The 12,890-nt window shown below is 41.2% G+C and overlaps 2 gene segments (V, D, J or C); both read left to right on the forward strand.

The window, feature by feature from the left end:
* Positions 1 to 3,486: 3,486 nt before the first annotated feature.
* Positions 3,487 to 3,977, forward strand: LOC115367893 (Ig kappa chain V region 3381-like). The segment is given in 2 exon segments: positions 3,487 to 3,538; positions 3,646 to 3,977. Coding segments are annotated over 2 exon segments (384 nt in total).
* Positions 3,978 to 8,857: 4,880 nt separating this feature from the next.
* LOC115367895 (immunoglobulin kappa variable 4-1-like) lies at positions 8,858 to 9,348 on the forward strand. The segment is given in 2 exon segments: positions 8,858 to 8,909; positions 9,017 to 9,348. Coding segments are annotated over 2 exon segments (384 nt in total).
* Positions 9,349 to 12,890: the final 3,542 nt, after the last annotated feature.

Consider the following 12,890-nt stretch of genomic DNA (forward strand, 5'->3'; position numbering starts at 1 on the left):
TGTGCTGCCGGCGTGTCAGTGGCTCTGAAAGGCCTGGACAGCCACTGATCAACACTGGCCTCTTAACGGGTGGAGAGCAGAGAGGCAGGACACATATGCAAACACACACAACTATTTGAATGATCCTCCAGGGAACAGCGGACCCCCAAAACCTTGCTGAGAAGATAGAGGTGACTGTGAATAACAAAGGTCTTTCACATCTGAGCGGCAACAGAGAAAAACTGCTGAAGACAAGTGACTCATGACGAGGATAATGTAAATAAATAAAGAGCAGGAATCTCAGATCTTTAAAGGGAGAGGCAGTTTGCCAGGCTTTCAGATGGACTGAGAGATGGATCCATCTGATGAATAAACATGAGGTGGGTGGGTTTGATTGGTCTCTGTCCATTTCAGAGAGAAGACCAGAACATTGTGAGAACAACAGGTGGAACATAAAGGGGGAAGGAGACAGGTGGAACTCTATGGTTGAGGCTCTGAATATGGAAGATGTGAGAAAAGTGAAGGAGGCCAGCAGAAACTTGGCTTGAGTGTGTGGGCGTTATGTGGGTGGTGTCAACCTCAGGGAATAATGTTGATAGAAATGGAGAGAAGAAGCAGTGTTGAGAGAAAGATGATGGGAAGGCAAAACGGACTCCTGATGTTGGAGGCCTCTATAGAGCAGAGACATTTTGGGACGTCTGGATGAGGCTTGGAGCAGCAGTCAGCTGCTTGGAGAAGAAGCTGATGCTCCTGAAGCATCAGGCTTTAAGGAGTTTCTGTCAGATGGTTTTTCTGTTCCAGCAGTCACTCACTCACACACTGTTTCACTTCCCTTTAAGAAGCCTCTCACACACATCAGCACACAAACATGATAGGAGCTGAAATACTTCGCATCACACTGGAAATAAATAGAACAAATATTAAACTTTCTTTTCCATATCAGTGAATAAATATATTTTATATTCAAAAGTGGGGCTAAAATAGAGGGAAATCTGATTTTTAACACATTTTAAATTTTTTGTTGAAAGAAAAGTAAAAGTAAAAATAAATTGATATCATGGTTGTTCTGCAGAAGTCTGGAAAAAAGATGTCATCATATATCATGTTAAATTAATGTACACATTTAGAAACAGCCTGATGAGAGTAATGTGTGTCCCTGTTGGAGTGGGTCAATGGCTGTAATAAAAGGGAGGATAAATGATATGTGAGTTCTTAAATACCACTGCTTGCTTTGGGAAAACATCAGCAGGAACATTTTGTAGATTTGACACTGAACATTCAGAGTCACTGGGATGGTCCTTTAAGGCCTCATGTCTACTTATGAGAAGTTGTGAGCTCAGCTGGCCAACTGTAATTGGCTGATCTGTGGTTTCAGCCAGGTGATGTCACCACCTGTTGTGCTCTGCAGCAGATGACATCACCTGGAACCAGCCAATAGCATGTCACCGATTCAGTGTCCTGATGTCCACCAGCAGATGTCAGGCCTCACACAGATTTGGGTTTGGGGTTTGGGGACTTTAAGATTCATTTTTTTTTCTTTCCCTCATCTTTATCCACATTCTGCTCAAGTTAGTTTTCACTGAGCTCAGAATTTCAGGTTAAATGTACCAATCAGTATAGTATAACACAGCAAAGGAAGTAATGCTCTTTGCACTCTTTTCTGACATGTAAGTGGTTGACTTTTCTCAGTTTGTCCACAATGTGTAAAGTAAAGTGCAATGAAGCAGCTGTGAGTCAGAAATCATGGTGAAAGCAGGAAACAGGATTTAATCAATCATATGATATTAAACATGTATGTAGAAACCTTTTTCCAACAATTAGTTTTGTTTCCCCACTAAAAGTCCAGAGAGCAACTGATTCATTGAAAACCTCATGGTTGTCTCGATGACACGGCTCTCTCACTGTAAAAACAATGACCTGACCGACATTCAGTTTACCTTGTGAAATTTAACTGATACAATAAAGTTAAAAATCTATCAAACTGTGCCACAATAAAACAAAACAGAGGACATTCTTGGAGTAAACATGTCAAGCCAAATGTAAACATAAACTGTCTCCATTAAAATGTCAGTAAAGAGTCAATGGAGAATAATGTGTGTCCCTGTCAGAGGTGGGAAGTAACGAAGTACAAATACTTCGTTACCGTACTTAAGTAGATTTTTCAGGTATCTGTACTTTACTTGAGTATTTAATTTTCTGCCGACTTTTTACTTTTACTCCCTACATTTGAACACAAATATCTGTACTTTTTACTCCTTACATTGTCAAAACAGGCTCGTTACTTCTCTCTCCCTCTCTCTCTCTTTTTGGTGGGGGCGGGCGGGCTCGTTACCACCAAGAAAAACATTACAACACCGACACCAACACCGTACGAGTCCAAAAAGCAGAGAAACTTTCCAGCTACAGCAGCGCACTGACAGCTTGTGTAACAAAGCGAAGACTTGCCACTCCCCTGTATTTCCACTGGCTAACAGCAGCACACTGGCTTAGCTTGTCTATTCAGAGAAGAGGTATCACTTTGGCTAATTTTTCAATCTATATTATCATATGCATACTACTGCTCATTCATTGGTAGCTGAATTGTTGGGTCTGTTCGATAAGTAATTAACATTTTTAAAACAAATAATAATTTAACATATTGTTAAATTATTGGAGTCAAACTTACTGGTAAACATCTACTCCTTCAAGATAATTTATTATGTTCTACAACTCATAAACATACACTAACACTACATACCGAGTGTTTGAGCAGCATATCTCCCCTGTGCTACAAAAGATCCATGGTAAAAATTATTAACATTAACGCTGAAGCCCTCCCCCACAGTTTCAAAAAATCCTGGAGGAAACCCTGCACAAAACAGACAACACGACAAAACAGAGTCGCAGAAGCAAGAAAAAATCTGTTAAAAGTTATATACGTTAGGTACAGTGTTGAGAGTACCAAAGCTGTTATCAAGGTACTCATTCAAGACCTCTGGTCAGTTCAGTCTTGATTATTGTGTGAAACTGGGCTTGCAGCAAAACTAGACTGTTGTGTGATTTTTATTCTCTGTACCAGCACTTTGCAGGTTGTTAATAAAAGAGGAAATGTTCCTGTTTTGTGTGCCCTGAACTTTTTTTTCGTCAAAAAGTTATCAAAAAAGGTATATGTATCATTAATGGTAAAAAATTCATTTTTACTTTTTACTTTTGTACTTAAGTACATTTCAGAGCATGTACTTTCTTACTTTTACTTGAGTAAAGAAGTTGAATTGGTACTTCTACTTTTACCAGAGTCTTTTCTCACACAAGTATCTTTACTTCTACTTAAGTACAGAATGTCAGTACTTTTGCCACCTCTGGTCCCTGTTGGAGTGGGTCAGAGCATTTCCATAGAGAGCCACTTTGCATCAGCAGCACCATGCTCCAGTGCTCTGGGAGAGTTTATAGTCCTGAGAGTTGAAGACTGGATGACTGACAGCTGTCCTTCATGACAACAGAAGCCCCAGAAATCCTCCTCATCCAAACATGACTTTGAGCTCCATCCTCATCTGGACTCTCCTCTGCTGCTGCTTGACAGGTAAAGTCCAAAGAATCAAAGTCCTCTCCTCTATGAAGATCCGTCCCTCTGAAATGAAGCGGAGAAAAGCATGACGCTGCTTTGTGTTTTTGTCTGTGTGTCCTCAGAGTCCAGAGGCCAGATCACAGTGACTCAGCCTGGAGCAGCGAGGGCTGCTCTGGGAGCCTCCGTCACCATCACATGTAAAACCAGCCAGAATGTTGGAACTTGTAGCGGGAACCCGTGTATGTGCTGGTATCAACAGAGAGATGGAGAAGCTCCTAAACTGCTCATTTACAGGGCTAATACTCGAGCATCAGGGATTCCAGGTCGTTTTACAGGCAGTGGATCAGGGAGTGACTTCACTCTGACCATCAGTGGAGTCCAGGCTGAAGATGCAGCAGTTTACTACTGTCAGAGTCTCCACAATATCAACAGTCAGCTTCTGTTCACACAGTGAAAAAGCGTCGTACAAAAACCTCCCTCAGTCAGACTGAACAGAAATTGAAGTGACTGCTGCAGCTGGAAGCTACTGCAGGGACTGATACAGTTCACTGAGCACACACACACACACACACACACACACACACACACACACACACACACACACACACACACACACACACACACACACAGAGGATTGGGTTGGTGGTAATTTAAAATTTTGTGAATTTTAGTGTCACTAAACAGCCACCTCCCATCTCAAAAAGGTGAAAGTTCCCCCAAAAGCAGAGGACAGATGTGTCTGTTAGTGGTGTCCTCACTGAAATCCTCCATTTAAAACAACAGCAGTGAGCTCTGAGCTCCATGAGCCAATTGTCAAACATTTTTTTTGACTCAGAGTCGCTACACAGGACATCCAAAGGTGAAAGTGGGCTGACTCAGTCCAGTACTTTGTACCACTAAAAGATTCAGTGCCAAAAACAGGGGAAAGCAGCTGCCTAAAATAGAACAAATTAAAATCAACACACTAAACATATAATAATTTAGTGTAACATTAAAGACTGAATAATCTTTCATCCCTAAAATATAAAACTGTATCTGTAGGTAATGTTTTGAATCTCTAAGAAGGTGAAAAAAAGCTGGTGTGTTCAGTGTCAGTCGTGTGTGTGTGAGCGTGTGTGTGTGTGTGTGTGTGTATGTTTGTTTGTTAGTGTATTTCTGTGAACATCCCACAATCGCTGCCTTCAAGTTCAAGTTCAAATTTATTCGTGTCCCCGTAGGGCGATTGTTGTTGCAGCAAGCAGTGAACAACATTTAAAACATACAAGACATAGAGAACATAAAGGCATAAAAGGTTTAAAAGAAAACAGTGTATACTGGCACAACATCAACAACGTCAGAAGCAACGCCCATGCATGACGGGGAAAGTGCAATCAGTGCAAACAGCAATATAGTAATAATAACATAATCATACAAAATCAGTCAAGCAATCCAATAAATCAATAAAACAATCAATCAATCAGGTACGACTCCTCTCCCGTCCGGAGTTCAAGAGAGAAATGGCTGAAGGGACAAAGGAGTGCTTGTACCTGTTGCTTTTCATACTAGGAAATCTGAGCCGAGATCCAGACAGCAACAGCTGGAACTCAGAGTGTAAATGATGGGAGTCATCAGAGAGAACGGCATTGGCTTTCCTCAGTACCTGCCTGTTGAACAAATCTGCAAGTGAGCTTTGATGAACTCCCAATATTTTACTGCTTGTATTAATCACTGTGCTCAGTGCATTTTTTGATCTGGTGTTAAGGTTGCCAAACCAGCAGAGGAGAGACAAGGTCAGTACAGATTCGATGTATCATTTATAAAATAAAATCATCAGGGACTTGTCAATGCGAAACTTGGAGAGTTTCCTCAGACAGGACAGTCGTTGCTGGCCCTTTTTTTTTTTGTAGATTGTCTGAGTGGCAGGTAAAATTTAGCTTATTGTCCAAGATTGTCCCAAGATATTTATAGCTCACAACAGTGTCTACTGTCTGGCCTTTGATAATGGTTTTCTGGTTGGGGTTATGGGGCTTCTGTCTGAAATCGATGCACATTTCCTTAGTTTTTTGTGCATTTAATTGCAGGAAGGCCTTGTCACACCAGTCCACAAAATCATCAACCACAGAGCCATGGGAATACTCGTTGTCCTTAAGGAGACTGACTATTACAGAATCGTCTGCGAATTTTAACATGAATCTGTTCTCATGCCGGCTACAGCAATCATCAGTATAAAGAATATAGAGGAGAGGGGAGAGGACACAGCCCTGGGGAGACCCAGTGGAAGATGACAGCTCCCCTGACATGCATCCATTCACCCTCACTCTCTGCGTTCTGGCAGTTAAAAAATCCAGGATCCAGCCTACAGTGTTAAAGTCTAGATTAAAATTGTTAAGAAGTTTATCGATTAAAATGTGGGGCTGGATAGTGTTAAAAGCAGATGAAAAATCTGCAAATAGCAACTTTGCGTGATTTTTGTTGCCTTCAAGATGTTTTAAAACCCAGTTTAATAAAGTGGCAGTGGCATCCTCAACTCCACGACCAGCCCTATAGGCGAACTGTAAGGGGTCAAGAAGCTGTTCAATCTTAGTAAGAAGGTCTCTCTTTATCAATTTTTCAAGGGACTTCATGACAAGGGAAGTCAGAGCCACGGATCTAAAGTCATTAAAAACTTTGGGGTGATTGATTTTAGCCACAGGTATCACTGTAGACTGCTTCCAGCACCTAGGTACCCTCTGCTGATTAAAAGAGAGCTGGAAGATGTAATAAAAAATAGGTGCTAATTGTTCTGCAAAGAAACAAAGAAGTCGACCACTTATGTTATCAGGGCCCGGGTTTTTTCCAACTTTAGAGTGTTTAAAATATTTGGCCACAGAGAAGACATCAAACGGAACGTGGCCAGGACAGGATAATTTGTTTTTCAGGTTTAAAATCTCATTGCTAAAATCAAAGCAGTCAAACCTGAGGTAAAACTTATTGAACTCATTTGCTAATTGATTATTGAGTTAAAACCAGCAAGAGCCACCTTCTTGTTGCTCTTGGTTTCAGAACCAACAATAGTTTTTAAACCATTCCAAGCAGAGCCCAGTCTATTGTTGGCAAGATCATTTTCCAGCTTCTCCTTATAGTTCATTTTCACCTTTTTTATTTCATTCTTGATCTCTCTTTTGAGCAAGTTCAGTTCTGCAAGGTTCCTTCTCGGAACGCCTTTCTTTTTGTTTAACAGGTTTTTCAGTGGTTTAGAGATCCAGGGTTTGCTGTTTGGAAATATTTTCACTGATTTTTTTGGAATCACACAGTCTTCACAAAAAGTCACATAGCTACTGACCACGTCAGTCAGCTCATCAATGTCCCTGCATGATTCCTTGAACATGTCCCAGTCCGTTTTTTCTAAGCAGCCCTGCAAACTCAATTTGGAATCCTCAGTCCAGTTATAGATCTGTTTTGTGATGATTTTGCCTCTCCTGAGGGCGGAGCGATACGCTGGCACGAGCTGCACGCAGTTGTGATCAGCCCCTCCCAGTGGAGGGAGGGGGAGGGACTTATATGCTCCTTTCACAGAACCATAACACAGGTCAAGAGTCTTATTGTGCCTGGTAGAACAGGTGACGTACTGAAAAAGGTTTTTGTGGGTTCTTTTCAATGAGTAGTGGTTAAAGTCACCAAGGACAAAGACGGGAGCATCCGGAGATAGAGACTGCAGCTTCTGGGTCACTTTTAGTATAGACTCCGAAGCTTCCTCCTCTTTGGCTCTGGGGTGGATATACACGATGGTGACAAATAATTGGGGGAATTCTTGTGGCAAATAGTGGGGGCGCAGGGAAACAGACAGCAGTTCAGTGTGTTTAGTGCACAGTCTTTCTCTGACGAGAACGGTTTTGCACCAGCGCTCTTTAACATACAGGCACAGCAATGACTCCCTGCTCAGAGTAGAGGGGATTGAACATATCCCCTTGACCACAAGAGGGGGTGATCGCCTCAAGAAACTTCTCCAGAGAGAGACTTTATGGATTTTTAAATTTGATGCCATGACATTTCCTGGCTTAAATGAAAAAATAGACCATAGACCTTTTCTATGAAACACCTGGTCCCATACCTATACTCACATTCACATATACATACGTACAAACATATATACGTTTTTCCCCCTTATTACCCTCACCTAAATACTTTATTTTGAAATTTGCATTTTATTTTTGCAACCAGAAGCACCCAACTCTTAAAGTTGACTGCACACCTGTGCATACAGAATCTGCCCTGACGAAGGCCGACAGGCTGAAACGCGTCGGCAAATTCTACCACTCTACTCTCTTTCCTACTTTCCTTTGTCTTTTTCCTTCTCCACGAGTGTCGCCTTGGACCCTCCATCAGACCACAACCACACAGTAAGTGGCCTCTGGCACCGTTATCACAATGTTTTGAAACTATTTCAAGCTGACAAGGTTCAAACCCAATCATGTGATATAATTATGAAGTTCAGGTTTTCCTCTTGAAGGCACATCAGGAGGATCAATTCAGAGCAAATATTTTTCTGACATTAATAAATCAAAGCATACCGAGTACATGAGACTTCTCAAGACAGAGTAAATGGCAAAAACATCACAATGAATTACAATGGAAAAATTTCAATGATAAACATGTGAACGAAAAATAGGTGAATAAAAACGCCATTGAAATCAGATGTGTAATAAATAGATTTTCTGTACTGATGAGAGTGTGGGAGTGCTCTCTTCCAGGATGACAACACCCCCATACTTTTATTAAGACCTTCTATTAATCTCAGGTACATGAGGATCATTTAAATAGTCAGTGCTCCCAGCTCTCTGTGTGTGTGTCTGTATGTGTGTGTGTGTGTGTGTGTGTACATCAGCACAGAAAGATTATATGAATATAAATAGTTTACATTATATTGGAAATAAAAGAGGTAAATTTACTTATTATAATATATAATTTTATTATTATTATTGTTGTTATTAGTTAAGATGTTATTGAATTTCAAGAAGAGGAAGTAAAATAGAAGAAGATTAGATTTTTAATGCATTTTCGGGTACAATTTGGCTTTTGGTTTTGTTGAAAGAAAGGTCAAAATAAATCTACACAACTATAATGAGTTATTTTGGACATTTTGAAAAGAAACCACCTGGTACATAGTAAACTAATATCAATATAAAAACATCCTGATGAGAGTAATGTGAGTCCCTGTTGGAGTGGGTCAGAGCATTTCCATAGAGAGCCACTTTGCATCAGCAGCACCATGCTCCAGTGCTCTGGGAGACTTTATAGTCCTGAGAGTTGAAGACTGGATGACTGACAGCTGTCCTTCATGACAACAGAAGCCCCAGAAATCCTCCTCATCCAAACATGACTTTGAGCTCTATCCTCATCTGGACTCTCCTCTGCTGCTGCTTGACAGGTAAAGTCCAGACAATCAAAGTCCTCTCCTCTATGAAGATCCGTCCCTCTGAAATGAAGCGGAGAAAAGCATGACGCTGCTTTGTGTTTTTGTCTGTGTGTCCTCAGAGTCCAGAGGCCAGGTCACAGTGACTCAGCCTGGAGCAGTGAGGGCTGCTCTGGGAGCCTCCGTCACCATCACATGTAAAACCAGCCAGGATGTTTATGTTCATAACAGCAACCAACATTCATACTGGTACCAACAGAGAGATGGAGAAACTCCTAAACTGCTCATTTACTGGGCTAATAATCGAGCATCAGGGATTCCAGATCGTTTTACAGGCAGTGGATCAGGGAGTGACTTCACTCTGACCATCAGTGGAGTCCAGGCTGAAGATGCAACAGTTTACTACTGTCAGAGTTTCCACTATATCAACAGTCAGCTTCTATTTACACAGTGAAAACGCGTCGTACAAAAACCTCCCTCAGTCAGACTAAACAGAAAATGAAGTGACTGCTGCAGCTGGAAGCTACTACAGGAACTGATACAGTTCACTGAGGACACACACACACACACACACACACACACACACACACACACACATACACACCACTTTGTAGATGACACGTTATAATCTTGTTCATAATGTCTCTACCAGTTTCCCCTCTGAACTTCAAACAGCCTCCTCCCACCAGCAGCTGCCTTCCAAAAATACGCCTTTATCCAACTTGAACACACATACAACCTGTATGATCACAGAGAGAAAACACATCTGCTGGTTCAACACAATCATGGGTAAAACAGGCTGGCACGACACACAAGTGAAACCACTGGGACAAACTGGCAAAGATTACAGAGAACTGACAGGGATTAATACTGCTGGGTTAATTAGCAGATTAGATGATTGGAAGAAGAGCGGTGCAGAAAGGCGGAGCTGGACATGTGGAGACAGGTGAGCAGGTGAGGTGACAGATGACTGGATGAGGTTTGGTGCAGGAAGGTGGAGACAGGGGAGAGCAGGAGAGGTGAGGTGGATGACAGGACTGACACAAGGAGGGCTGGGAATACAGGAAGTGCAGGGAGACAAACACAACCAACAGACACAAAAGGCAAACACAAAAATACAGTCAGGGGATGACTGGTGAACAAAAGAGAAACAGACAAAACTGATCCAAAACCAGGAGATGTGACACCCAGAGTCTTTTTACACATAGTAAAACTCTTTAGTTTTGATACTTTTAAATACCAAGTATTATTCCTGCAAACAAATCAAACATCTTTATATTTTGTCAACACTGAGGGAGACGATGTCATGTTAATAAGATTTCAATGCATATTTTAGTGTAAACATAAGGAAAATCCTAGTTACAATATTTTCTCACCATCTTAGTTGATCATACCTGATTTAAACTACTTTAAATGTTCTAAAATGCACAGATAAATATTCTTTGCTGTGTTTGTATGTGTATAGCTGTGTTTATGTTTGACCTCTGACCTTCTCAAAGTCTTTTTCCATCCACTGAGCTGTTCCTTCTCAACCTTCAAGACTGTGATGACTGATTCTGTCAAACACAGGCACACATTTTCAATCATTTACTTTGCTGATGTTACTTTAGGGCAGCCTTGAGAACATGGATAAAAGTACTATGTTGTGCACAACAGGTATTCATATTTAGAAATGAATCACAGTCTTCGAGCTTTCATTTGAAAAGGGGACACATGAAGGGTGTCCATTGTTACCACTTTTATTTGGTTCAGTTCTTCAGTGGTTTGTAAAGATCCATTTTATGTTAAATCCCTTTATGCTGATGACACCCTGCTTTTCAATTCACATCCTGATATATTTTCTCCCTTACCATTTAAAATTTGTTTTAATGTCCAAAAGGGGAATCTTCAGTTTTTCATTTCCCTCTGACTTCAGTAACCATGGCAACAGATAGGCATCACTGGTGAACCATGGCAACAGACAAGTTTCACTAGTGAAGATAAATGATGAAAGATGTACCCTCTTGCTATAAACAGACTTTTTCTATTTATCAAGCTTTGATTTCTGTATTACAAAATTTGTACAGCAGTGACATGAGAACAGGAAACATTTTTCAGTCAGTCACAGCAAAAAATGATCAAACACTGACACAATAAAACAGCAGAGGAAAAATTGTTGGAGAAAAATGTTAACACATATGAAGCGAAATAAAACGACTGAATCACCAGTTTGTTAAATTGATTAAATTGAGCAATTGATTAACAGCCTGATGAGAGTAATGTGTGTCCCTGTTGGAGTGGGTCAGAGCATTTCCATAGAGAGCCACTTTGCATCAGCAGCACCATGCTCCAGTGCTCTGGGAGAGTTTATAGTCCTGAGAGTTGAAGACTGGATGACTGACAGCTGTCCTTCATGACAACAGAAGCCCCAGAAATCCTCCTCATCCAAACATGACTTTGAGCTCCATCCTCATCTGGACTCTCCTCTGCTGCTGCTTGACAGGTAAAGTCCAGAGAATCAAAGTCCTCTCCTCTATGAAGATCCGTCCCTCTGAAATGAAGCGGAGAAAAGCATGACGCTGCTTTGTGTTTTTGTCTGTGTGTCCTCAGAGTCCAGAGGCCAGGTCACAGTGACTCAGCCTGGAGCAGTGAGGGCTGCTCTGGGAGCCTCCGTCACCATCACATGTAAAACCAGCCAGAATGTTTATGTTTATAACAGCAACCACTATTTAGCCTGGTACCAACAGAGAGATGGAGAAATTCCTAAACTGCTTATTTACTTGGCTAATCGTCAAGCATCAGGGATTCCAGGTCGTTTTACAGGCAGTGGATCAGGGAGTGACTTCACTCTGACCATCAGTGGAGTCCAGGCTGAAGATGCAGCAGTTTACTACTGTCAGAGTTTCCACTATATCAACAGTCAGCGTCTGTTCACACAGTGAAAAAGCGTCGTACAAAAACCTCCCTCAGTCAGACTGAACAGAAACTGAAGTGACTGCTGCAGCTGGAAGCTACTGCAGGGACTGACACAGTTCACTGAGGACACACACACACACACACACACACACACACACACACACCCTGTATCATCTTCTTGATAGTGTCAGTGTCAGTTTTCCCTGTGAGCTTCAAACAGCCACCTCCCACCTCAACAAGCTGAAAGTTCCCCCAAATGAAGAGGACAGTTCCAGTGAAGAAGCCCAATCAGAAACATTCAAAGCACAACAACATGGAGCAAAGTGAGCTGCCCTGATGCCGACCCCCAAACCACTGCTGAATGATCCAAACAGCTTATCCTCCACACATCAACATCCATTCACTGACCACACAGCAACACATCACATACACATCAGTAACAATGTATGCTGAGGCTAATACCAATAGTGCAATAATATGTCTGTTAAACAGAGTACATGTTACATTAGTGTTGTGTCACTGTTCAGTGTGGTTATGGCTGTGGGATAAAAACTGTTCCAGAGTCGCGTGGTGCGTGTTTTGATGGATCTGTATCTTCTGCCAGATGGCAAAAGTTCAAAAAGGTGGTGGGCAGGGTGGAAAGGATCCTTGATGATGCTGTGTGACTTCTGCAAACAGCGCAAGGTGAAGATTAATAGTGCCATTCCTTTAAATTTAGGTCATTGTTCAAATTAGCACTCATTCCCATATGCTGATGATAACATTTTTTATTTTCATAATTGTGAATAATGAGAACAATGAGAGCAAGTTTTCTCCAGTAATAAAGGCAGTAACAAAGCACATGAAAGATTCTTGGCCTAATCACTACTTTGCCTGGGAAGCATTATTCTGAATTAAATGAGGCTTTCCTGAAGTTTGACACCCTCATTTACATTTTGAAATCTTACAGTATGTGTGCCAGCTGAAACTAAACTCCACTCCATCCCCGTGCTTTAATATCAGTGAAGATCAGGAAAAAGGACACAACTTATATTATTTATTTATTTTTTATTATTATTATTTTAACATATATCGAGTATCAGCATTACAGCAAGAAAAATA

The sequence above is a fragment of the Myripristis murdjan genome, chromosome 11 (genome assembly GCF_902150065.1).
Source record: "Myripristis murdjan chromosome 11, fMyrMur1.1, whole genome shotgun sequence".
NCBI lineage: Eukaryota > Metazoa > Chordata > Actinopteri > Holocentriformes > Holocentridae > Myripristis > Myripristis murdjan.